Source organism: Microcaecilia unicolor, chromosome 1 (assembly GCF_901765095.1).
Source record: "Microcaecilia unicolor chromosome 1, aMicUni1.1, whole genome shotgun sequence".
In the NCBI taxonomy this organism is placed as follows: domain Eukaryota; kingdom Metazoa; phylum Chordata; class Amphibia; order Gymnophiona; family Siphonopidae; genus Microcaecilia; species Microcaecilia unicolor.
The window spans coordinates 649,694,907-649,720,839 of NC_044031.1; the positions used below are offsets into that span (position 1 = coordinate 649,694,907).

Below are 25,933 nucleotides of genomic sequence, written 5' to 3' on the forward strand. Positions count from 1 at the left end.
AGCGATTCTCCTTCACCCCCATTCCTTCCCTCCCATTCCACCTGCCCGCTTTGACCTTGGTGATGCAAGGCCAAAAGTGAAACCATTACAAGAGGGCTATCATTTTTCCAAATCTCTATGCTCCTCCTTCCTCCACCACCACACCCCCGCCCACACTCGGTGACTGCCCACTTCCTTTTAAAGATTCACAGTGAAGATTTTGGTTGTCCTTCTTGATACCAAACCAGGGGCGTAGCCACGGGTGGGCCTGGATGGGTCTGCAGAGGAGACGCTTCCGGGTTAAAAGCAGGAGGTAGCGTGTTTGAATCGCTACCGCTGCTGTTCAGAGTGAGACAGAGGGAGGAGGTAGATCGTGGCGGCGGTAGGCAGTGTCTAGGAAGCGCTGCCGTCAGAGAGAAGGAGGCAGATGCAGGATCAGCGCTGCCTGCTCCCTCCGCTCCGCTGCTGGGTGGGCCTGAACCCAAACTGGGTGGGCCTAGGCCCATCCAGGCCCACCCGTGGCTACGTCCCTGGTTTGGTATCAAGAAGGACAACCAAAATCTTCACTGTGAATCTTTAAAAGGAAGTGGGCAGTCACCGAGTGTGGGTGGGGGTGTGGTGGTGGAGGAAGGAGGGGCATAGAGATTTGGAAAAATGATAGCCCTCTTGTAATGGTTTCACTTTTGGCCTTGCATCACCAAGGTTAGGTTCTCTGCAGCCTTAACACCACGGGGAAAGCACTTGATTTGTGCCAGCCCTTCTAAATCTTGCTGCTAACCCCAGTAACCACACCTGATGTCTCTCTGTATCTTGAGAGCTGGGACTCCTCATACTGTCCACATTAGGCTTCTGCTGCAAACAAGAATGGGCCTGTCTCCCATATCATTTATTCCTACTAATTGACCTTGCTGTTTCTTAGCGACATTAGAAGGCGGCTGGTCTGTGCAATGGTTATCTCAGGCCATCAGTGCATACAAGGGCTGCAGCTGGATGCATATATATGCTTCTCAGAATGAGAAGGGTTGAGTATTATTATATGGGAAGGTGTTTATAAGTAAGGGAATTGTGTATATGCTGATAAATTATAACAAGCCTGAGAGAGAAACAGGAAGTGGTAAGTTACTTCCTATATCAGCCCACAACGCCTTCAGTTTAGAACACCACTTAAGGGAAGCCGTTACAGGGAGAAGTTAAAACATGCATTTACACTTAAAAAAGGGAACTTTAAAAACATTTAACCTCAGCAATTTCTCTATATTAATACGTAAAATTTCCCAGTACGGGGCCAGCCTGGAGGCCCAAAGGCAGTACTGTGTGGTGCCAAGCAGAGAGATGTGGGTTTGATTTCCCAGACTGGTTTCTGCCCGTTGGCCTGGCTGGGGCCGTTGCAGAGGCAGGTGTTCACAGTCCCTTGGAGCAGAATCACAGACATCACATAAGTCACTGAGCAGGTCTTGGTGGCTCAGTGGCAGTGCTGTGTAGAAGCACACAGAGCATCCAGAGTTTGATTCCTGCCTCAGATCTTCTACACCTCAGGTTAGATGGAGCTGGAGGTGCTGCAGAGGCAGTGTTCACAGCCTCCGGTGGAGGGGAGGAAAACTTGGCCCTTGTTCAGTGTCGACACCTAGCTGCTAGATTTAGGGTCTATGACTGCAGGGTTCCAGAAAAAGCCCAGGCATCCAGCTAAAAACTGTTACTGTAACTGTCAGGCTAAGTGAGCTGGGAAGGAATCTAATATAGGGGAGAAAAATCCTTGGGTAGTTGTGAATGAGATTCCTGGAAGCTCAAAGGAGCAGGAAGAAACATCTGGATCAAAGAAGGAAAGCAACAGCTCTGATTTCTTCGAGGCATATGTATTAGGGTCTAAAGAGGTACAGAGTCTGCAGACCTGCCCAAGGACTTGTCACTACACTGGCTAGGCTGTGGAAAGATTTCACTGAAAAATTCCTAGCGGGCACAAATAAAGGCTCATGATGCCTCAAGCTTCTGATCCCACTCCCCTTCCCCAAATATAAGACCTCTTGATAACACCAAAAGTGAAAGGGAAGGATCCTAGACATATGCAAGAAGATATTCTGAGAATCTGAGAGGGAGGGGTGCTGGACAAGAGAGAGACAGAGAGAACACCAAGGAATCATGCAAGACTGAGGGAGAGATGCCCGGTGGTGAGGGAGGGGAGATAAGGAGAGGTGCTGGCCTCATGTTGGGGGTTGGATTGCCAACTTTCTGATGAAGAAAAACCCGACACCTGCCCCACCCTAAGTCCCTTGCCACATCTAGTTGCACCCTTCACTGCTCTTTCCCTCTTTAGCCAACTGCCTGTACTAGGGATGCCATCTCAGAAGAAAAAACTGCTACATATATGTTCTCTGTTTATTTCACAAACCCAACACAACAGAAACAGAGCTCCAGTAAACAAATCCTGGAAACAACAAAGCCCATTCTAGACTATATAGAAAAACCTGTCATAATAAAGCAGCACTGATGTCCAGGACTCAATCCTACCTATAAGAAGGCAGCACCCTAGAATACCAATATACTTCCAGTCCAAGACAACTGCTACAGATCCCTACAAAGCAGAATACCCCATGGCAACTATATGCTAGCAGAATACTGCACCTTTGTCACATGCACAAAACACTGACAGACTCTGAACAAATATGAAACAAGGAACTACACAGAGACATGAAGGCATAAAACCAAACTGGAAATCTCAAGAAGTCATATTCTATGTATACAGCAATACTAGAGATATACAAACTGATATGCAAGATATCAGAGGTGCACACTTATCCCAATTAATAAAAGAATAAATATTTTTTCTACCTTTGTGGTCTGAGCATTTTTTTCTTCATTTGCTTTGGTCCCATTGTCTCCTCTGCTTTTCTTTGGCCAAAATTTCCTGTCCACTTGACATGTCTTTTCACTCCACGCCCACCACCCATCTTCTGTGTACCTTATCTGTCCTCATCTGCCTTCTCAGTGTCCCTATCCCCCCCCCCCATATCAAGCATTGCCCCTCTGTGTCCTGTCTCTGTGCTCTCTCAATGCTCAGCATCTTTTCTCTGTGTCCCTGTCCCATCCTTCGCCCAGCATATCCCCTTTCTGCTCCCCTCCTACACCCCCCCAATCCTGGGGCCAGCATCTCTCTCGCTGGCCCACTTTGCAGTCCAGCATTTTTCTCTCCCGCCCTCCCTCCGTAGGTCCAGCATCTCTCTCTTCCCCCACACCTCCTAGTCTGCTCTCTTTTCCCTCCACTTCCTTCACTGTGAGAGTCTAGCATCTCTCTGATCTGGTCTCTCACTTTTTTTCTTTCCCTCCCCCCCCCCCAACAAACATCTCTCCTCCCTCTGCGGGTTTGGTATCTCTCCCTTTTCTCCTCCTCCATCCTGTAGGTCTGGCATCTCTCCCTCTCTCATCAGCCCAATCGTCTGGCATCCCATTTCCAGGGGTCTAACATCTTTTCTTGTCTTACTCCCTTGTCCAGGACCTCTCCCCCTTTCCTTCCCTTCACCTCTCAGTCTGGCATCTCTCCCTCTTCCCCCCCACAAGTGTCTGGCATTGTTTCCTTTTCCCTCATCCTGCGGATCTAGCATCTCTCCCCCCCCCCCCCCCCCCAGCTCTTGCAGGTACAGTGGCATCTCTCCTCCCTCTTCGCGCAGTCCTTGACCAGCAATGAGCCACAGACAGTGCTGAAGGCATGCTGCTTCTGGCTGCCCTTGTCTTTCTCTCTTCTTGGTCCCGCTCAAAGAAAGTTGTGTCAGAAAAGCTGGGACCAAGCAGAGAAGACAGGGGCAGCCTTCAGCACTGGTCAAGGACTGCGGGAAGAGAAAGGAGAGATGCCGCCGGAGACCCATCAAATGGGAGAACAGCCAGACCTTAGGGGAGCAGGGGAGATTGAGGCCGGCCGGTTGGCAACCCTAGTTTGGGGGTGTAGGAGAAGGGAACATAGAGAAAAGGTCTTAGGCATGGAGGGAGCATAGGGACAATACTGGATGCAGAGAGAGGGATAGGAACACAGAGGGCAGATGGTGAACACTGGGGAAGGATAGAAACTGGGACATAGAGGGGAGATGCTAGAGAATACACATTAGGGACAGAGGCAAGATGGATGGTGAACACAGAAACAGATATATGAAATGGACAGGAGACCCTGACAAGAGAAAAGCAGAAAAGAGATAACACTGGGTCCAAAAGCAAATGGAAATATAAAATGCTCAGACAACAGAGGTTAAATATATATATATTTTTTTCTGAATTTATTGATTGGAATATGTCAATTTTGTCAAATGTGTTTCTCTGATATCTTACAATTCAGTTTCTATTTCTCTATTATTGCTGTACATGCAGCACCTGACTTTTTGAGGTTTTCAATTCAGTCTTTTTATTTTCACATCTCTATTACTGATGTGTGGTCTCTTGTTTCATATCTGTTGAGGGTCTGTCTGTGTTTTATGAATGTGACCAAGGTGTGGTATTCTGCTAGTGTTTATAGTCTGTGTAGGGATCTGTAGCAGTCTGACTTGTTCTGTATTTTCAATAGGAGGTATATTGGTATTCTAGGGTGCTGCCTCTTTATAGGTAGGATTGTTATTGAGTCCTCGATATTCTCTCTTTCAAGTCCCTGCTGCCCACAAAGAGCAAGCTATGAAATGCTTATGGTGCCACTGCAAGTGTGATGGCTGGTAGCAGACCCTGAATGGGGTGAGGTTGCCAGTGCCACTCCTGAAGCATGAAGAAGTCTGAAGGCAAAATGCTACGAGAAAAGGGTGCATGATGAGACATCCCCTGATGAAGCAGTTGCGAAACGGGTCGCCGTCAGGACGGTCAGCATTGAGTGCCCTTTTGTACGAAAAAATTAAAAGCAAAGACTTGAAGAAAAGGACTGTTAGTACTCTGCATTTGATGCAATATTAAGCTTAAAAAAAAGTTAAAATGTGAAGAATATTAAAAGATATAGTAGCATGCGTTTTTTTTAAGCCGATGATTCTGCTGCAAGGAAACAGGAGGACTAAGAAATTTCCTCCAGTGTCATTGTATGTTCCCAGCATAAACTGAGGCTTTTTCCTCCTGAAATTTAAATTTGATTTTATGGGAAATGGTAAAGATTTGCGGAGTTAACATCTCCTTTTTGGTACAAGATTTATAAAATTCCATTGTTTTTTTGGGGTGAATACTGAATTGACTGCTGTGTGGAATATACTGTGAATTGCAGTGTCAGTTCTGGCCATTCCAAGGTAATGGAGGGTTTAGTGGCTTGCCAAGGCCAGAAGGGTCTATGGTGGGATTATGAAATTGGGCCTCTCTGATTCCCAGTCTGTTGCTCTAAGCTCTAGTGTACTTTATTCGGAATGTATTTGTTTCTGTTATGTAAAATTTGAGAAATAATCATAGAATGTATGTACATGTGGCAGTTTTTCCTTTTGAGGTGCCAACCCTAGTGTGGACAGTTGGTTGTAGAGCGGCAGGAGACGTGTACAACATAAGGCGTAGCAAGGGACGGGAAAAGGGAGGGGTATGAGCGGGGCAGTGTCGGGTTTTTCTTTGGCAAAAAGCTGGCAACCCTAAAAGTACAATATGTAACTTTATAGAAACCACCAAAATCTAATACATACACAAATTTTATAATTTAATGCATGGTAATGTTTAGTTGTGCTCAGATTGCCATGCATGTAGCTCAGCCATAAAATAGCTACAAACATGCAGCATGTTGGGAACGTGAAGGATTCTTAACTATACAAATTATGAACATTAGCACAAGTATCACGTATAAAAAAAAAAAAAAAAGATGTTGATGTTGCCAGCGGACTAGCAGCCTATCTTTCCATGGGAACACCACGACACAGCATAAAGGATATAACAACTTTCAAAAGCTAAGTATCATCATCTTTGATTGGCGTGTAATAATTAGGTAGGTAGGGAGGGTTGTGCTGTGATGGTGGGTCCCAGTGGCATGTTTATAGCTATTTTATGGCTGAGCTACATGCATGGCAATCTGAGCACAACTAAACATTACCACGCATTAAATTATAAAATTTGTCTGTGTATGTATTAGATTTTAGTGGTTTCTATAAAAAGTTACATATTGTACAATACTAGAAGAAACCGGTCTATACAATCCCCAGAATATCTATATAACCCTAAAAGTACAGTCAGATACTGGAATAACATCTGTTCCAGTCAGCCACTGATCTGGGACTGGAGAAAAGATTCACTTTTAGTACGATAATGATCCTAAGCACAAAACCAAAGCAATAATGGGGTATCTCAGCAAGAAGAAAATGAATGAATGCCCTCAAGTGGCCCAGACCTGAATCCAATACAAAATCTGCAATTAGACTATCACCAGTCAACTTGAAAGAGCTTGAACTATTCTCCCAAGAGAAATGGGGAAAAAATACATCATCCCACTGTGCAAAATTGGTAGTTACTTATCCTAAAATGACTCATGGTTGTTACTGCTACAACAGCGGCTTCCACCAAGTATTCAGTTAAGGCTTTTTGGATTTTTTTATTTTTCTTTTTGAATATTTCTATAATGGTTCTTTCAGTTTGAAAGTATAGAATATGCTGTGTACATCCACAAAATAAACTCCTTCTTTAATTCATTCTGAGTGGTATTTAAACAGCAGAATCAAGAGAAAAAGTCCCCAGGTAGCTGCAAATGAAAACTAATGTTGTCAGATCCCAGTCCTGCTTCAGACAGCAAAAAGGAGGAGGAGGAGGGGGAGGGGGAGGAAATTATCAGGTGAACAAAATGGCACATACAAACACATGCACTTAAAGCAAACATGTCCACATTTCAAGCATAATGAAACCAACAGCACTCTACCTGCCATAAAAGTCAAGAATTATTCTCTTTCACATTAATAAGATTTTGGTTAATCTGTAACAGAGTGTGCATTTGGGGACACACCTGAAGGTCTAAATATATCCTGGAAGAGAGGTGAGGAAGGGAAGATATGCACAGGAAGTGGGCCTCCTTCAATAGAAAGGAGGCTCTGGAATAATGGTGCAGACTCGGGAGTAAATTAAGGCTATATGTCATGATAAAAAGGATGCCTTCCAGTGGAGGTGGTGGAGATGAGGACTGTATCAGAGTTCCAGAAAGCATGGAACAAGCACAGAGGATGTCTGAGGGGAAGGAAGGGGATGAAGATTGGGATGTAGGTTTGAAAGAACAGACTGGATAGGCCATTTGGTCTTTTTCTGCCATTATAGTTCATTTCTATGCTGTTTAAAAAAACAAAAAAGTACCCCATTTTGGCACATAAAAACAATTACACAACTCCTTATGGCAGTCTCACTGTTTCTCTATGTCAGAGCTCACATCTTGTCACCATCACACACAGTGTGAGATCTCTGTAGCTAACTGCCACAGAGAGAGGTTTGTGGTTTAGCTCATTCCCTGAAGATAAGGGATCTGTAAACAGGCTTCACAAAATAGCAGCAGCAAGAAACAGTTGTGGGTGAGCGCAGTTCATAGAGAACCCACACAGTGCTCCATGGGGATCTACAGAGCACCATGTGGAAGAGTTCGGGCAAACTGTTTAAGGGCTCATATAGGAGCCACAAGAGCAGCTAGATATGAAGCACCAAGTGCTGGGACAAGGAAGGGGGAGGGAGGCAAGTGAAGTCTTACAGGGGAGAAGGCAGGCAAAAGAGGACTGTGTGAGGGAATGAAAAATGTAGCAGTGAAGGTAAAAAGCGGGTGAAGGGAGGGGGGGGGGGAGAAGAAATGAAGACAACGAGGAAGCCACCCCCCCCCCCATTCAACAAAGGGTTCCAGTAACATCCAAATCTGAAAAGATGTATTTCTCTGTTACTACTCAAAAATATATATAATTTTTTCATCTATATTTCAGTACTAACACAGGGGAAGATAGATAGGACATGAATCCTGCCTCCTTCCCTGCAACACAAATACATAAGCAGCTCTGCCAGTGCACCTCAGTCCTGCCCTGCTACTCTTCCTTAATATTCCAGTACTGAACCCCACCCCCCTGCAGCTCTACCCCTGTAACCTCAGTCCTGACCTGTCCTGCAGCCCCCTCCCCCAATATTCCAGAAAACAACAGCAGATCAAAACCATAGGACTATCCAATCTGCCCATCCATACCATCCTACTAATCTCTACAACCCCTTCCTCTCCCTTGGAGATGCTCTGTGCCAGTGGCGTTCCTAGGCTGCCTGACACCCAGGGTAGATCGCCGATGCGCCCCCCCCCCCCCCCCCGGGGGCAGCACCCCCCCCCCCCCGGGAGGTGTAATTTTTACCTGCTGGGGGGGGGGGGGGGGTGCCGCACGCCTGTTGGCCAAGTCCGCTCGTTCCCTCCCTGCTGCTCCCTCTGCCCCGGAACAGGAAGTAACCTGTTCCACGCAGAGGGAGCAGCAGGGAGGGAACGAGCGGACTCGGCCAACAGGTGCGCGGCGTGCACCCGGGGCGGACCCCCACCCCCACCCCCGCGGTACGCCACTGCTCTGTGCTTCTTCCAGGCTGTCTTTCGAATTCAGATACAGTCTTCATCTCCACCACCGCCACCAAGAAGCTGTTCCATGCATCCATCTCCCTTTCCATAAGGAAGTATTTCTTTATGTTTAAATCTGTTTATTAATGCAGAGTATAAAACATATGGACATAATTGTCAACAAATAATCTTACTAATACAACAGTCAACTATCAATCTGTCCACCTTCATCAATCAATTCACCTTTTCTTTTAAACAGTCCCATTCCCCCTCCGTCTTCCACTTTATCATATTCAATAGTTCCATTGAAGGTATCCAGAAACAAGAAACGGTCTAAGCTTGACCAAAAACAAAATGTATATCAATAACATCATTTTGAAACAAGTTAGTCTAAAAATTGTACAATTAAGGTACCTTCTTCTCATGTAACTGTCCCTCCCTCCCCCCACCCCATTCCCTCCTGCGAGCTGTTCAGATATTCAGAATATAGCTGCGGCCTCTGGAAGGCATGGTCAGCCAAAAAGGTTCCCAATGTGTGCGGAATTTTTCACCCATCACTGAATCTAGTGAGTGGATACCGCATCTTTCTAGCTTCATCTGATGTATTAGTTGTGTTCTCCAATACGCCAGTGATGGTTTCGAGTCAGACAGCCAGAACTTTAATATGGTGGAGATCCCATAAAATATCGCCAGACACACAAAACGCTTGAACCCCGGAGGCGGTGATCCCGAAAATTTGTAATTATTGAACAGTAGGAGGGGATCACGAACCACCGTGCACCCCCATATCTGCTGCAGTGTTTGGTTGATCTACTCCCAGAATTCTGTTATTAATGGGCACAGCCAGAACATGTGGCCTAACCCCGCCTCCCCTCCACCACATCTAGGGCAGGTCCCATCGCAGGCCTCCATCACCCGTGCAGCCCTCTTTGGTGGTATATGTGTTCTTAGTAAAAATCTATATAATCTCTCACATTGTGCGACCGACAATTGCAACCTATATAATTTCCTAATAAACTCTTTGCATATATCGATCGTGATTGTAGCTTCCAGATCTTTTGACCAATCTCGAGCCAGGCGCCCATAATCTATTTCAGAAGTAGAGTCTTTGAGCTGCTGGTGATGAAACCTGAGAGGCACCGATAACTGTGCACCCAATGTGTATGTCTCTGTTAGAGTGTCAATTACATCCTCTGTGAGGTCCGTCCATACCAGGGATGCTACATAATGTTTCAGTTGTAAATATTCGAAATAGTGTCTCCCCTGTATACCGAATTCCTCTACCAATGTTGGGAGCGGTTTTATTTTCCCTTCTTCATTAACTACATGTGACAGATAAAGGATGCCCTTCGCTGCCCATTGTCTGAAGATGCTGTTACCCTGTCCCGGTGGGAAGTCCGGGTTATTATTAATGGGCAGTAAAGGAGTAGTTTTAGCCGTGAAATGATGCTTCCTACACACCCACCGCCATGTGTTTCTGAGTGATTGTAGCAAGGGGTGCTTTTGAAATGCCAATGCGGGTAACCGGTTACCCGAATGTAACAAATAGCTAAAGTGTGTCCGGGGAAAAATGGAAATCTCAATCTCAGTGACGGAAAACTCCTGTGTACCCCGATACCAATCATTAATATGACGCATCGCGCTGGCAATTGATAAATTCCTTATACTCAAGAGTCCCATCCCCCCTTGTTCTCGTGGCGTTGTAATCACTGTCATTGGTAGCCTAGGGCGTTTCCCCCTCCATAAAAACCTCTGAATCCATCTATCTAAGGCTTTCTCATCTTTCCCTTTCAAATACAAGGGCAGCTGTTGGAAGAGGTACAGCCATCTCGGCGCAATTAGCATATTAAAGAGAGCAATGCGCCCCCACAGTGATAATGGTAGGGTCTGCCACAGGGATAATCTATGTTTCGTATCCTCCAACAATGGGCCCACATTGATACGGTACAGAGAAGTCACATCCCTCGGGATCATTGTACCTAGGTATTTCAACGCCTTATCTGCCCACTTTAGCGGGAAGATTCCCCGCCATCTCTCCCGCACAGCCTCATCCACTGCTAAGGCGCCCGATTTCTGTAGGTTTAAAGCAAATCCCGATAGCACACCATATTCCTCCACAACTTCTAGGGCACATCGTAATGAGGATCGGGGGTCCCGCAAAACCATGAAAATATCATCCGCATACGCTAATGTTTTGACCTCTTCCCCTCCCATCTGCACCCCCTTAATCTCCCCAGACCCATTCAGAAGCCTTATCAGGGGCTCTAATGAGAGATCAAAGAGGAACGGGGACAGGGGACACCCCTGCCTCGTTCCCCGTTGGACCGGGAACCACTCCGATCGGTGTCCATTTGCTATGATCTGCGCACCCAGTCCTGTATAAAGCACCCGAATAATCTGTATGGCTTCCTCTGGCAACCCCACCCACTCCAATAACTGTAGTAGATATCCCCAATTGACATGGTCAAAGGCCTTGGAGGCATCTAAGCTTGCAAGCATTAGGGGTTCATTATTAGTTATACAATGGGCCATGGCAAGCAGAATTCTGCGAACATGTAAGACCAAATGTCGTTTGGGTACGAATCCCACCTGTGCTGCGCCCACCAAGACTGGAATGTGCTCTGTCAATCTGTTAGCCAACATTTTGGCCAATAGTTTAATATCTACGTTGATGAGAGATATAGGGCGGTAGGAATCAGGGTCCACCACCTCTTTCCCTGGCTTTAGTAACAACGTAATTAGGGCCGTGTTTTCATGTTTCGGAAATTCCCCTATCTCTGTCACTTCTCGATAATAATCCAACAACGTTGAGAGCAGGGGCAACTGTAATGCTTTATAAAACTCCCCGGAAAAGCCGTCGATCCCAGGCGCCGAGTTATGCCTTAGGCCGCTAATAGCCTTCTGGAGCTCTCTCGGTTGTAAGGGTTGGGCCAATTGTTCCCGAGCCTCTGGTGTTAATTTTGGCATCCCTGCCCTGGTTAAAAGTGCCTCTACTGCTTGCTGTGAGGGAGAGCCCGCTGAACCGTACAGGTCCCGGAAATGTGCCTGTATGATTTGTAAAATGTCAGTGGTTTTGTTCTTTACTTCTCCCATTTCATTCCTCATAGCCATGATAGTACGATTTCCGGCCCGTGGACGAACTAGTGTCGCCAATACCCTCCCTTGTCTATTACCATACTTATGTAATCTGTATTTTTGATATAGTAGGCCTCTTTGTGTCTGTTCATGTATTAACGAATTTAAGGTTGCCTGGAGGGCCTCATAATTATCTCTGTTAACCTGGTTCGGGAAGCTCAAATATGTGCGCCTGGCCCCTCCCAACCGATCCGATAGGTTAACTATACTAGCTGCTACCTTCCGCCGCCTTGCTATTACGTAGGCGATAATTTCCCCCCTCATCACAGCCTTGGCCGTGCACCAAAACAAACTCGGGTCTGATTTATGTTGCTGGTTATGAGTGGAGAATTCCTCCCACTTTTGATGTAAGAACTTCTTGAAATCTGGGTCTTTAAATAAATAATTTGGGAATCTCCACATCCTAGCTGCCTGACTTTCTTTTTGATCTACTAGCTGAAACCATACTGGGGAATGGTCCGAGATCACCTCCTGCTCTATCCCAGCTGCCGTTACACTGGAAAAGAGCGAACCTGAAATAAACAGATAATCTAAACGGGCCCAGGTCCCGTGTGCCCTAGATCTATGGGTGTAGTCCTTTACCTCAGGGAACAGAGACCTCCAGACATCCACCACCCCAAGGTCTGCGGCGAACGCTGGAAGGATCCCCCGCTGCCGGTCTTCCCCCGCCCCCTCCTTCCGGCAACCTGTACAGTCTGTGTTTGGGTTCATCAGTGTGTTCATATCCCCAACAATTATTAACCTCCTATCTCTATATGGTAACAAAATCCGCAGGAGCTCTGAAAAGAAGTTTGGGGTGGAGGGGGTGGGTGCATACACCGACAGCAAAAACATTTCGGACCCTTGTAGGTTTAGCTTGACTAAAAGATATCGCCCATTATCATCCCTTAGTATAACCTCAGATGCACAGCTCAGATGTTTACGGTATAAAATCGCCACTCCCCCCTTTCTCTTGCCCGATGACACAAAATCCACCTGTCCCACCCAGTCTCTCTGTAATTTCTGATGTTCTTCATCAGAGAGTCTGGTCTCCTGTATACAGGCTATGTCAGCTCCCAACCTCTTCAAATGTGTGAGGATCTTCCTCCGCTTTGTCGGGGATGAAACTCCACCCACATTCCATGTAATTATTTTATAGCTAGAAGAGCCAGTGTCCCAAGCAAGCTATCAATAATATCATTCCTGCTAATTTATTGGTGCCAGAGTCCCAGCCCTTCCCCGGCACCCAACAATACTTTCCAGTTGTTAGCATACCTATTACAGTTCCACAGCCTTCTCTCCCACATTCATTATTAGAACAGCCCATTAACCCTCCCTTCATTCCTCCCTCCCCCCACCCTTTACTTTGTAGCAACCCAAACTGCCTTGAACAATTCCCTTCCCCTCCCTTGAACGCCCCATTATGACTACTACGTAGTGACGCCAGTTGTCGTCACCCAGGTCACATCTCTGCGGGGGTCCCCGCTCCCCTTTAATCTTATTGCTTATTATAACATTCCAACTCAATTATAACCGTTCTCTAACTTCCACTATTCAGTTCAACTCTACGAGTTATTTAGAGCCTTGAGTCTCAGTAAACAAAGGAAAACAGTAATCAGACAGTCTCATACCCTAATCCTGTTTCATGTAACCACTTCATGCTGGCCCAGCTCTCTGTTTATATAGTCCATGGCCAATTTCTCAGACGTAAATACGTTCCACTTCCCGTCTTTCTGGATTTTGAGGATCGCTGGGTATGTCAGGGCAAAACGGATTTTCTTCTCTGCTAGGGTGGAACATGCAGGATGAAACCGTCTTCTCTTCTCCTGTAATCCTACAGAGTAGTCAGGGAAAATTAAAATCCGCTTTCCATCATATTGTAGAGTGTCACGTTTTGCTTTAAATCCTTGCATGATCTCTTCTTTGTGAATAAAATTATGTATTTTAATGATGACCACGCGAGGTTTCTGGTTCTCTGCTTGAAATCTCCCCAGCCTGTGGGCTCTCTCGATGCAAAAACCCCCGCTGCTGTCCGAAAGGGCGAATTCTTGTTGTAGCCATTTTTCTAGCATGGGGCCCAGACTCTTCTCGGCGATCGACTCAGGGATACCAACCAGTTTCAGGTTTGAGCGTCGTGCTCTGTTTTCAAGGTCCTCCATTTTCTCGGCCTGAGTCTTAAGCTGTTGTTCTATTGCCGCCATTCTCGGCTGTCCGGTAGTGCACGTGTCTTCCAGAGTAGATACCCTCTGTTCTACCTCATGTGTGCGCTTAGATAATTCCGCTATGTTTGCATCCATCTTCCCCAATTGGTTCGCCAGCGATTGAAGTCTCGGTTCTAAGGCCGCCACTACCGCCGTAGTCAATTGTGTTAGCTGCCGTTCCGAGAATTCCTCTCGTTCTTCCCGCCCGCTATCCGCCATCTTGGGTTGCGCGGGGGAGGTTGGTGGCTTCCCTTTCTCCACCTTTACGCTTCTTTTAGATGTTCCGGCCGGCATGGGGAGCAAAAAATGTTCCATGCACTCTCCGACAGCCTTGGTCTTACTTTGAGTTCTGGTTGTTCCGTTGGTCTCGGTTATTTACGAGAGATGTGAGGAGCGGGGACCCGGAGCTCAGCCGTTATGCTGTTACCGCTCCCAGCGCATCACGTGACCTCCGCATCGAATCGAAGTATTTCTTTATATTATTCCCATCTTTCACCTTCATCCTGTGATTCATTCCAGAGCTTCCTTTCAATTGAAAGCTGCCCGAGTCCTCTGCATTTATACTACAGAGGAATTTAAAAGTCTATCATATATCTGTCCCCTCCTGCCTTTCTTCCAGAGTATACATATTAAGATTAAGTCTGTCCCCATACGCTTTATAATGAAGACCTTGACCATTTTAGTAGACACTCCCTGGACAGATTTATATCTTTTTGATGGTGCAGTTTTCAGAATTGTACATGGTACTCTAAAATGAGATCTCACCAGACTTATACAGAGGCATCATCACCTCCTTTTTCCTGCTGGTCATTCCTTTCCTTATGCACCCAAACATCCTTCTGATCTTTTGTCATTACTTTTACTAACTGTTTGGCCACCTTAAGATCATCAGATACAATCACCCCCAAAGTCCTGCTCTTTTGTGCACAGAACTACATCACCCCCCTAAACTGTACCATTCCCTTGGGTTTCTGAAGCCCAAGTACAGGTCCCTGCATTCTTTAGCATTAAATCTTGGCTGCCAAATTCTAGAACATTCTTCAAACGTTACTAGATCCCTCCTCATGTTATTCATACCATCAGGAGTATGTACCCTATTGTAGATTTTAGTATCATCTGCAAGGAAACAAACCTTACTAATACTGTTTGTAAAACACATTAAAGTATCAGACCAAGAACCAATCCCAGTGGCCCTTACCTTCAGAGTGAGCTCCATTTACCAGTACATTTTGTTATCTTCCACTGAACCAGTTCCTAATCCAGTCAGTCAGACACTTTAGGGCCCATACCAAGGGGGCTCAGTTTATTTATAAATTACCTAATGTGATACTATACCAAAGGTTTTGCTGAAAAATATCTAAGTATACCATGCCAAGCACACTCCAATGATCCAACTCTCTAGTCACCCAGTCAAAGAAGATCTCTCTCTAATAAAACCATGCTGCCTCTGTTCTGCAATCCATTGGATTCCAGAAACCGCACTGCCCTCAGTTTTGGAAGCATGTCCATTAATTACACCACAGAGGTTAGACTAACCAACCTCCTCCTTACTTCCACTTTTGTGGAGAAGGACCACATCTGCCCTTCTCTGGGCCTCTGGGACAACTCCCAATTCTAAAGAATCATTAAAAAAGTCAGACAGTTTAGGGACATATCCCATCTGGTCCCACTGCTTTGTCTGGAACAGCGAGCAGGGGAAACCTCCATGACAAGCAAAACAGACCAACAGGAGTAGAGGCTGACCAACAGACAAAGCCAACTCGGGAGATGGTGCTTGAAAAACATTTTATTGATTGCTTGCACAAAGGACCCAACACGGTCCTTGTTTAGGCGTGACAGAATGCAAATGAATACTTGTTTGAACGCAGTTTTGGTTTTTTTTTACCACCCCTCGAGTTAATGCTCGGTGGGAACTTTCGTTGTTTTTAGCTTCACATGCATGCTCGGTGACAACACTGTTAGTCAGTATACTCTGTGAACACTATTTGTGACCTCTGAAGCAGGCATTCTATCACACCGAAACACGGACTGTGTTGGGTCCTTTGTACAAGCAATCAATAAAACATTTTCAAGCACCATCTCCCAAGTTGGCTTTGTCTGTTGGTCACCCACTGTGCTTTGTCTACTTTTATTTTAGCTAGCTCTTCAATCACAAAATCATTCGAGGTCCACCTCACTTCCTTTTCTATGTGCTTGTCTTCTGTGATCCTACTACCAGCCCTTCATCTGTGAACACAGAACAGATATATTTGTTAAGCAAGTTTCACTTTAATCTTCATCAGCTTCTGCATAGTCTTCCTCTTCACCAGTGAGTCTAACAATGCCAGTTTTGCACTTCCCCCATAACTAAACATATCTAAAAACGTCCTCTCCCCCACTTTACCATATTGGCTATTTTTATTTCTATTTGCATCTTTGCTTTTTGGGCTATTTTACCAGTTTCTCTTAGCTTTTCCAGATATTGTTGCCTATCTTCCTCATTCAGCGATCTCTTGTAATTTACAAAGGCGAAACTAGATTGAAAACGCCTTCAGTTAAATCTCTGTCCATTTCTTCTACCTGTGAAGATCTGTATATCACATCAATGTAAGCAGATGTTCTATCCCCTCTTTCCAGATTCACCCAAGGTGCCTCCTCCTTCTCTCTTAATATATCTTTAGCATATAATGCCACTTTTCCTCCCTTTCTGAACAGCCTGGTATAACTATATCCCAGTTATGATTCTTCATGAACCATACCTCCGTGACCACCAAGTGCTGCAGTCTCTTCCTTATAGCCTCTAGATCCAGAACCTTTTTTCCCCATATTCCGGGAATTAGTACATACAGCTTGCCAGATGTTGCCCTTTCCCCCTCTCCCCATTTACTTGGGGGCTTTCTTCACCCATCCCCAATAATCCTACTTCAGTAGGTTAGCCAGTCTTCTGCAAAAAAAAAAAACCTCTTGTCACTTCAAGAAGTGGACACACCATTTCTGCTCAGCAGTCTACAATGGTCCAAGAAGCCTAACATCCCCCCATAAAGCTCTGCTCTTGCACCTCAATTCTGCCCTGCAACCCCCTCCATAATATTTCAGTACTAAAAAGACCCACTCTGCCTTTGCACATTAGTCCTCTCATGAGGCCCACCTCCCTAATACACCAGTGCTGAGACTCTCATAGAGCTCTTCCACTGTAACTCAACTCCACCCAGCAGCCCCCTCCCCAATACTGCAGTGCCAAGACTCTCACACAGCTCTGCCAACTGCACCTCAAACCTGCCCTGTAGCCCCCCCCCCCCACTCAATACTTCAGTACCGAGACCCTCATACAGCTCTGCCACTGCATCTCAAACGGCACTGTAGCCCTCTTTATTGTTTATCCCATACAGCTCTTCCACATCTCAATCCTGGAAAGTAGCTCTCCTCCTCCCCCCCTCCCCCAAACACACACATTTGAAATACTGAGACCTGAGGAACATATACAAGATCGGGGGAAGCCCTTTCTATAACTGTTGAAGAAAGGATCAACCGAATCTGAAGTATCTGTACCAGCTTTCTCTTCAGGCAACTATCTGTACCAGGGTCTGTAGATAAGTACAGTCAAAGCCGCTTACTATCACATTCAAGGGACCATTCAAATCATGTGACATTAAGTGGAGTTGACAGACATTTACAGTGCACTAAAAGCAGAGAAGACAGACCCAGAGGTTTATTTTCGTATTTCAGCTTCTATTCAACAGCGTTGACACACTATACAGTACGCAAAAGGGCAGTAACTTTCAAATCAAATATGCTGATTTGCAGCAGAAAAAAAATCGTAATTTTACACTGTATGAGATTCACTGGTCTGTTAATTAAGAAGTCCTGAATACAAGCCACAGCATGTTTCACTTATATATACTGTCATCTACCAACATTTGCTTATTTCCGATCTGACGACGAAGGGCAACCTTCGAAAGCTAATCAAGAAATGTATTAAGTTATCCTCCTATATAATAATTCTCACCTCCAACATTCTGAGTCTGCCTGGAACCGTGGTCTGCTAGGTGCTGTAGATCAAACTGACGTCATGAATCCCACTGATTGGTTGCGCCTCGGGTGAAGTCACAAAGCAAGCAAACCTATGAGATGCTGCAGGACGTTTAATAGACAGGAGTGGCAGTGATTAAAGCAAGTCTATGGTAAGCAAGGAAGCCCACTGGTTAATCTCTGTTTCCACTCCCCTACGCAGCAGTCATTGGTATACTCTCAAAAACAAGCAAACCTAGGAGCTGCTGCTTCACATTGTCGTTTTTAAATTGTTGTTCCATCTGAAACAAGTCTAAAGCTGTTTCAACTGGACAGACAGTGCCTTAAAACGTGGAGGACAACAGGAGGGGGGAGACAGACAGACCCTGCAACTGGGAGGGAGGGAGGGCGACCAACCCTGCAACTGGGTGGGAGGGAGGGAAGGAGGGGGAAGGAAGGGAGAGAGGTGGGACCCCCCTGCAACTGGAAGGGAGGGGGGGGACAATGACCCTGGAACTGGGAGGGAGGGGCACATACTCTCATTCTCACACACACACTCGCACCCAGTCTCACTCTCTCTCTGTCACATACACACACACACTCGCACATTCACTCTCTCTCACACAGTCACTCTCACACACACTCTCTCAAACATACACACTCTGAGGAAAACCTTGCTAGCGCCCGTTTCCTTTAAAACAGAAACGGGCCTTTTTTACTAGTGTCCAATAAAAAAAGGTATCTTATTTTCTTTTCCATGTTTTATTTTGTTTTATTTCTATTGATTACCTTTAAAAGTGGACTACCACGGTTACCACATCTCTCTACTCAAGCCACAGCATTGAAAACATCTTCTTGTACATCTGTCAAACTACCAATAAAAGCACGTACTGGTTATGTTTGGTGGCAGAAAGACTAGCTTCGTTGCAGCCAGGTTACTTATGTTGGTGTGCGCTGGGCAATTGTCCACAAATAACAGGACCTTCCTCTTCCTTTGTTTCATTTTTTTTTGTCAAATGAAACCACCCAATCTTCAAATAGTTCTCCCGTCATCAACGTGCGTTTGTTTGCCTTGTAGGTCACCGGAAAGCTTTTAACACTCTTGAAACAGTACAGATTTTGTGATTTACTGATTACAAACAGTGGGCACTTGTCAGTGCCAGATATGTTGTAGCAAACTGCGGCTGCGAGGCGGACTTCAGCTCTTATTCCATCATGGTACTTCTCTTTTTTGAAGCACAGTTGTTTGGTCTGGTAACAGTATGTAAAAGATGCCAGTTTCATCCATGTTCAACACATCATCAGGTCTGTAGCCTTCCATTATGCTTGGCAAATGGGAAAGCCAACCACTCACTGCTTCCTGCTCAACACTAGCACACTCGCCAGCAGAAACCTTGCATATGATGTTTTGGCACTTTTTAAAGGAATTTGTTGGAACATTTCCATTTAAGTAATCCCATCTCTTTAGCCAGTTGTTCAGAAATGTCTGTAAGCATCAGCCCACTTACCGAAAGTTGTGCAGCGCAGGTCTGTTTAAAACACTTTAACAATGCCTCTTCAACATCCTTGTACAGGCTAGTCTACATGCGCTTACTGATTGCTGCTACTAAATGATGAATGGAAATCATTTATTATTTTGTCCCACTTGTTAGTGAGTTTCGACACAGTGGAAATGTCAATACCAAACTTCTGAGCGATGTCTTTGCGCTTATGGTTGTTATCTAGCATCTTTATAACCTCCATTTTTGAATTTAGGGCCAAATTGACACAATTACGCTTAGCTGCCACTTTAACATGCATGTGTAGACTGACAGACAGTTCACTACTCATCGGAGTGTGCATGAAGCTGCAGCTGAACTAGAATCTATCACGTGATAAAGAAGATCATTGTGACTGACTGTTTAGCGGCATGGCGACTCACTTTGTGATGTTAAGCAGTAGATTTTGAAACATGAAGCGGCAAAAACTGACATTATGTGAAGTGACCACAGGCAGGATAAGTCCTTGTTAATTACAATGGACGCTGAACAGGAACAAAACAAAAAAAAGCTACAATATTATGTGGGGCATAATATTAATCATAGTGACATTAAACGGGTTTGACCGTACTTTAATTTCAGAGTCTTGATGGTTGCTGGCCTATATTTAACTATGTATTTCAGAAAACAAAGTTGTGAAAACATTAACACTTTAGACCAAGCGTCACCAGCAGATGAATGTATTCCCAGAGGTTTCTGAGACACAGCCTGTTGTATTATTGTTGATGAAAAGAGTTACCGGGGGGGGGGGGGGGGGGGGTGAATTTCTGGGCATGCTCTCCCATACTACCCCTCACCTACCCCATATCCAATTGCTCATGAGCTAATGGAATCAATTCCTACAGCTTTACCCGATAAGATACAATATTCTGCCTCTTCATTTAAACTGCACCCATGAAACCACTTCCAGAGAGACTTTAATTGTGGTACATCAACATATGGAGAATAGCGATGGAACATATTAAGAACTGAGTGATTAGGCTTCTGTAGCTTTTTCACTTACCTATTTTCTGATTAAATATTTTCTCAAAGGTGAGCTCCCCTCGATCCTCCAGGTATTTCTGCATAACACTGCGTATACTGGAGAGAGAGAGAGAGAGAGAGGAAGAGGTGAGACAGTTTGATAAATACAGATTCCACACTAATGTATAAGCCCATTCATTAGAATTCAGCAGTGATATGTCAGAGGCCAGGTTGCAGTGCAGTAATGGGTCCCCTACTCCACTCACCCATGTACTACCAGGATAGGACACCACTAGGCATAATTTACTGCAAACGTGCTGGCTGTGATGTGTGTCTGGCACAAGATACTTTAGAACGGCTGAGGGTCAACCTATGCAGGGCTGTAAGAGGTACACCTTAAATTATTAAGTATCTCTTCAATTCATCATGGATACTGGAAAAAATTTTGTGGGAGGTTTTATTCTACAGGGAGGAAGGGAGAACATATCATTGTCACTCCAGCCTAGTAGCTCCCCGTAACAAGTGATATCCTACAGGGGGCAGGTCTGCCCTAAAATGTCATTCCTCCCCTCCAGCCAAAGGGCGGAGGGAAGGCATCTTGAATACTGCCCAGGGAAAGGCGCAGCAAGAGATATGATGGAAAGGAGGTGGGCAGAGGGAAGAAGAAAGCTGCAAACCGTGCATTTAAAAAACAAAACACGGGTAGAAATGTATATAAGAAAAACATTCTCTCAATTGCAAATGGTTTAGGCTAGAACCCAAGTTTTCTAAAACACTCATGTCAGCCACTGGAAAAACAATAAATATGATTCATCAAATCCTTTCATCTTTTATTCAGGCTCAATTAAAGACCAACGTGGTTTTGTACGGCTTGGAAGAGATACAGAATGTTCAAACATCTCTTAATATAAATACAGACATTTTAAATGATGTTATCGATAAAATCTACACTTTTGTGGATGGAAATTTTTACCTTATCAGCATCTGAGAAAACGGAAAAACATTTTATCTGGAAACAGTCATGCATCTCCTGGCTGAGCACAGCTGACTACTGGGCATTACCTGTAATGCTCTTGACCATTTCAACCAAGATTTTTCTTTTAACATAAAACCCCTCTAGTAGTTTATTTAAAGCAAACATGACCAAAAAGACATGATTCCTGGTCTGTTTCATCAAACTGTTTTTTTTCAAACTGGCAGGTCCATGTGACCTGCATCCTACAAAACACAGCACCTGGCTTCCTGCAGCAATTTGTCAAGATTATGTGGTAATTCTCATAAATTATTTCCATATTAAATAATGTACTTTTTTTTTTCATTGATAAAGTCACTTTCTGGTATTTCTTCTGAGTCCAGTTTTTTTTGGGGGGTGGGGGGGGGGTGGGGAGGGGGGAATAGGATATTAATGACCAATATTCAGAAGAGAACAAATTGATGGTGAATAGAATGGATCTAGGGGGTGGTGATGGAGTGGATCTCAGAGCAAAGAAATGGAGAAGGGATCATGGACAGGACAGACAGGGGGAAAGGGAGATTTGGGAGAATCACAAAGGAGAAATGGATTAGGGTGGGAGATGGTGAATAAAATAAAAGAGAATGACAACACTACCCTGAAGTACTGCACTCCTGCAATCCTCCTCCTCCTCCCTACAACTAGAATCATCAGCGTGGAGAGGGAGAAAGCGAAGATCCGTTTGCTGGCATGATGGACAATCCAGCCTCTGGTCTTCCACAGTGATTCATGGGAAAGGATGGAAGTTGCAATTCTTCCTACAGCCTGTAACCCTGTCTTTACCCCTGCCCCTAGATCCTCTATCTTCATCCCTCTCTCCTAAACCAACTCACAGCTTCTCCCGCACCTTCTTCTCATGCTAAGTGGCAGAAGCAAAACCAGGTTTTGGCGCTGGGGGAGAAGACAATGTAAAAAGGCACCAGCATGAGTAGCTTTATAAAACTGCATAGACGCCATTTTCATTGGAAATCTGTTTGGAAAGCAGCTGCTCCCTTCACGCCTCACCTAGCTATGCCTCTGCTAAGTGGGTGGGAAAAGGAAGAGAGTGGCAGCACGTCAGTCTGTGACCCTCCTTCTCTGCCACCCAGAGCCGACTGTTTCTTTGAGCTACACAGTTCAAAGAGAAAGTCACTTCCAGCAGCAGAGGAGGAGAATGAGGCCCGATGTGCTGCTGTTCTCCTCTTATTACCCAGTTAGAGCAGTGGTGGGCCAAGGACACCCCCAAGTTCCACGACCTGGCTTGGCCACTCAAAGGATAATTCCATAACCTAGGACCCATAACTACATGCGTAAGTGTTTAGAATACCAGCACTATGCACATATGTGTGCAGATAGCCATGTAAGTTCTAGAAGGGCATCTAGGTTCTGTTATAGAACAGGCACCTACCATGCAGCCTTGGGGTGCCTAAATGGAGGTTCCAGTTATAGAACTGCTCCCTCAGTCTCCCATGGCAATCCAACTCCGTGGAAAGAGTCAGATATTGAAGTCCTTCCTGCCACCATGGAATCGTGCTACAAGGCACTCAGGCCTTGATGCTCAAAAGTTATCGTTAAAATACCGAGTTCATCTATATCCATGATCAAAATTACCAATTTTGAAACGGTGAACGGTGCTCAAAGGAAACCGCATGCAAGTGAAATGCACGGAACTTCTGCAAGCGGCTCAGTAGGGGAAGCACCTAGCACATGCACAGAACAGTTTTGCGGAAAGCGTCAATATTCTTTGCATGTCCAGGGGAAAAAAGGCGACAGCCACGTCGTAGGCATGCATCCGGTGACGTCATTTGGAGTTTCCTCTTCCCCCTCACCCAACTTTTGAACACAACTGTTACATAGGACACACACACATGGCACATTTCAAACACACATGCAGATACTATTGAAAAATATTCAACACTACTGGCTACATGTGGGACATACACGCATATAATACACATACGTGAATTTCACACACACGTGCAGATACTGTTAAAAAAATGCAAGCAAGTCATCCTCATGCAACAACAGCTCCATACATGTCAGAATTCTAAATGTTAAAAGGTAGACTCTCCTTTCTGTGCATTGCATGGAATGTTCATTTTAATACTAACGAGCTCATTGTAATGCATTTGCATAGGATTACCGGTAGCTGCTACCGCAAACGGTAAAACTGACAGAACCACTTTGTGCATTAGACGCTGAATAACGTGCGCGCTAGACAGGCTACAACCACTCTAAATCAAACGTTGAAAGCACGGTAAGCTTTAAGCATTGGGGTTTAAAAGATTTGCCAAAAGTGATCAAAGCCTCATCAGAAATGATCTGGGAGAACTTGTGGCAGATAGGCAAGGTCACTGAGAAATGGAAAAGACCAAACATACACAGTACCATGTTTACTTTCCACCTGGAAAGATGATAAAGTATCAAAACCAAAACCCACTTCTCCTCTTCCTCCACTCTCTATCTCAGTTGATGGCACCCTCATCCTCCCCGTTTCATCTGCTCACAACCTCGGAGTCATCTTCGACTCCTCCCTCTCCTTCTCTGCGCATATCCAGCAGATAGCCAAGACCTGTCGCTTCTTTCTCTTTAACATCAGCAAAATTCGCCCTTTCCTCTCTGAGCACACCACCCGTACTCTCGTCCACACTCTCATTATCTCTCGCCTTGACTACTGCAACCTACTCCTTACTGGCCTCCCACTTAGCCATCTATCCCCCCTGCTGCACGTCTTATATTCCGCCTGAACCGATATACTCATATCACCCCTCTTCTCAGGTCACTTCACTGGCTTCCAATCAGATACCGCATACAGTTCAAGCTTCTCCTTCTTACCTACAAATGCACTCAGTCTGCAGCCCCTCATTACCTACCTCTCTACCCTCATTTCCCCTTATGTTCCCGCCCGTAACCTCCGCTCACAGAACAAATCCCTCCTCTCAGTACCCTTCTCCACCACCGCCAACTCCAGGCTCCGCTCATTCTGCCTCGCCTCACCCTATGCTTGGAATAAACTTCCTGAGCCCTTACGCCAAGCCCCCTCCCTACCCATCTTCAAATCCTTGCTCAAAGCCCACCTCTTCAATGTTGCTTTCGGCACCTAACCTTTATACCTCTCAGGAAATCTAGACTGCCCTGTTTGACTGACTGTACATTTGTCCTTTAGATTGTAAGCTCCTTTGAGCAGGGACTGTCCTTCTATGTTAAATTGTACAGCGCTGCGTAACCCTAGTAGCGCTTTAGAAATGTCAAGTAGTAGTAAATGGAAAAGAGGGCCCACGGAGGCTCAACATCAATACTCAAATATATAGGAACAAAGTGTAAATCAATTTAGAAGTACCTAGATAATAAACACCATTCAACATTGATCTGTGATGGAAAATATCATACCAAACCAGCTCAATTTTATTCTAGGACACAGTAACTGCTACTGTTGATTATATGGCACCACAAAACCCCTGTGCCACTGTACAAGCGCAAACCTAAATCAGAACACACACACAATAAAGCAGAGACAGAACTTAGTAGAGCAGCTGGCTGGGGTCAAATTCTGCTTCTCCCACAGAGGTTCCTTATGGCAATGGAGTTGTGTAGTCAACAGGACACTTCCCAAAAAAACCGTGAGGGAGACCAAAATTATTCAACACAGGGTTTATTCATGAATAGACTCGACATGGCACCATGTTTTGTCAAAAGTGCCTGCCTCAGGCGTCTAAAAACAAACATATAATCAAATTTACATACTTATAAAAATATTCTGAAATAATCAAAGTTCCAAAAGGCAAATAAATATACACACATATTGGCAATAAGAGAGCCACAGAATGAATACATATAAGCAACAATAAAACACTCACAAAATAGAATGCCCTTTTTAAAACAGTTTTTTCTTGCTTTTGGATTCACTCATGTTTACTTTATTCTGGTTCATTCCCTTTCAGACTGTTTCATCTTACTGCTTTGTTTTGCTTTCATACAACACAAAGACTTTTGTAAGTTACCTATCACACGATAAGGTCAGTGTCTATTTTTAACAACATTTTCCTTTTGAGCCCTATTCTGCTCACTGTTTTAAGAATTTAAAAAAAGCAGTTTTTTTTTCTGAAGAGAGACATAATTATACTTGATATTAGGTTCCTAGTTTCACAAAAGGCTTTTTAGAAGAGCACCATCTCTATGGCCATCTCACCTTTTATTTTAAGCATTTATATACAATTATTTATTTATATATTTTGCGGTTGGTTTTATTGTTGCTTATATGAATTTTTACATTCTGTGGCTCTATCGCTGCCAATATGTATGTATATTTATTTGCCTTTTTGAACTTTGTGCCGTGTCGTCTTTTCATGAATAAGCCCTGTGTTGAATAAGTTTGGTCTCCCTCACGGTTTTTTGAAAGTGTCCTGTTGGCTACACTACTCCTCTGCTACTGTGTCACTGTTCGTAGTGTTTCACGCTTCTCCACCTCAGTGGTCGATCCATGTAGCATTGGGTAATTCACTTCACGCCATTACCTCAGTTACAAACGAACTGTACACCCTATAGGGCTATATCCACTGTACCTGACTTGTAACTTACCTTGAGCTCAGTTGCATAGGGTAATTAAATCTACTACTACTACTACTACTACTTAACATTTCTAGAGCGCTACTAGGGTTACGCAGCGCTGTACAATTTAACAAAGAGAGACAGT

At 44.8% G+C, this 25,933-nt stretch overlaps 1 protein-coding gene across 1 annotated transcript in view; it reads right to left on the reverse strand.

The window, feature by feature from the left end:
• Nucleotides 1-25,933, reverse strand: part of GRK2 (G protein-coupled receptor kinase 2) — a 158,920-nt gene that overhangs the window by 87,324 nt on the left and 45,663 nt on the right. The window contains exon 2 of the mRNA XM_030185800.1: nucleotides 20,290-20,366. Within this exon, the coding sequence (XP_030041660.1) occupies nucleotides 20,290-20,366 (77 nt within the window). The remainder of the gene's footprint in view (nucleotides 1-20,289; nucleotides 20,367-25,933) is intronic.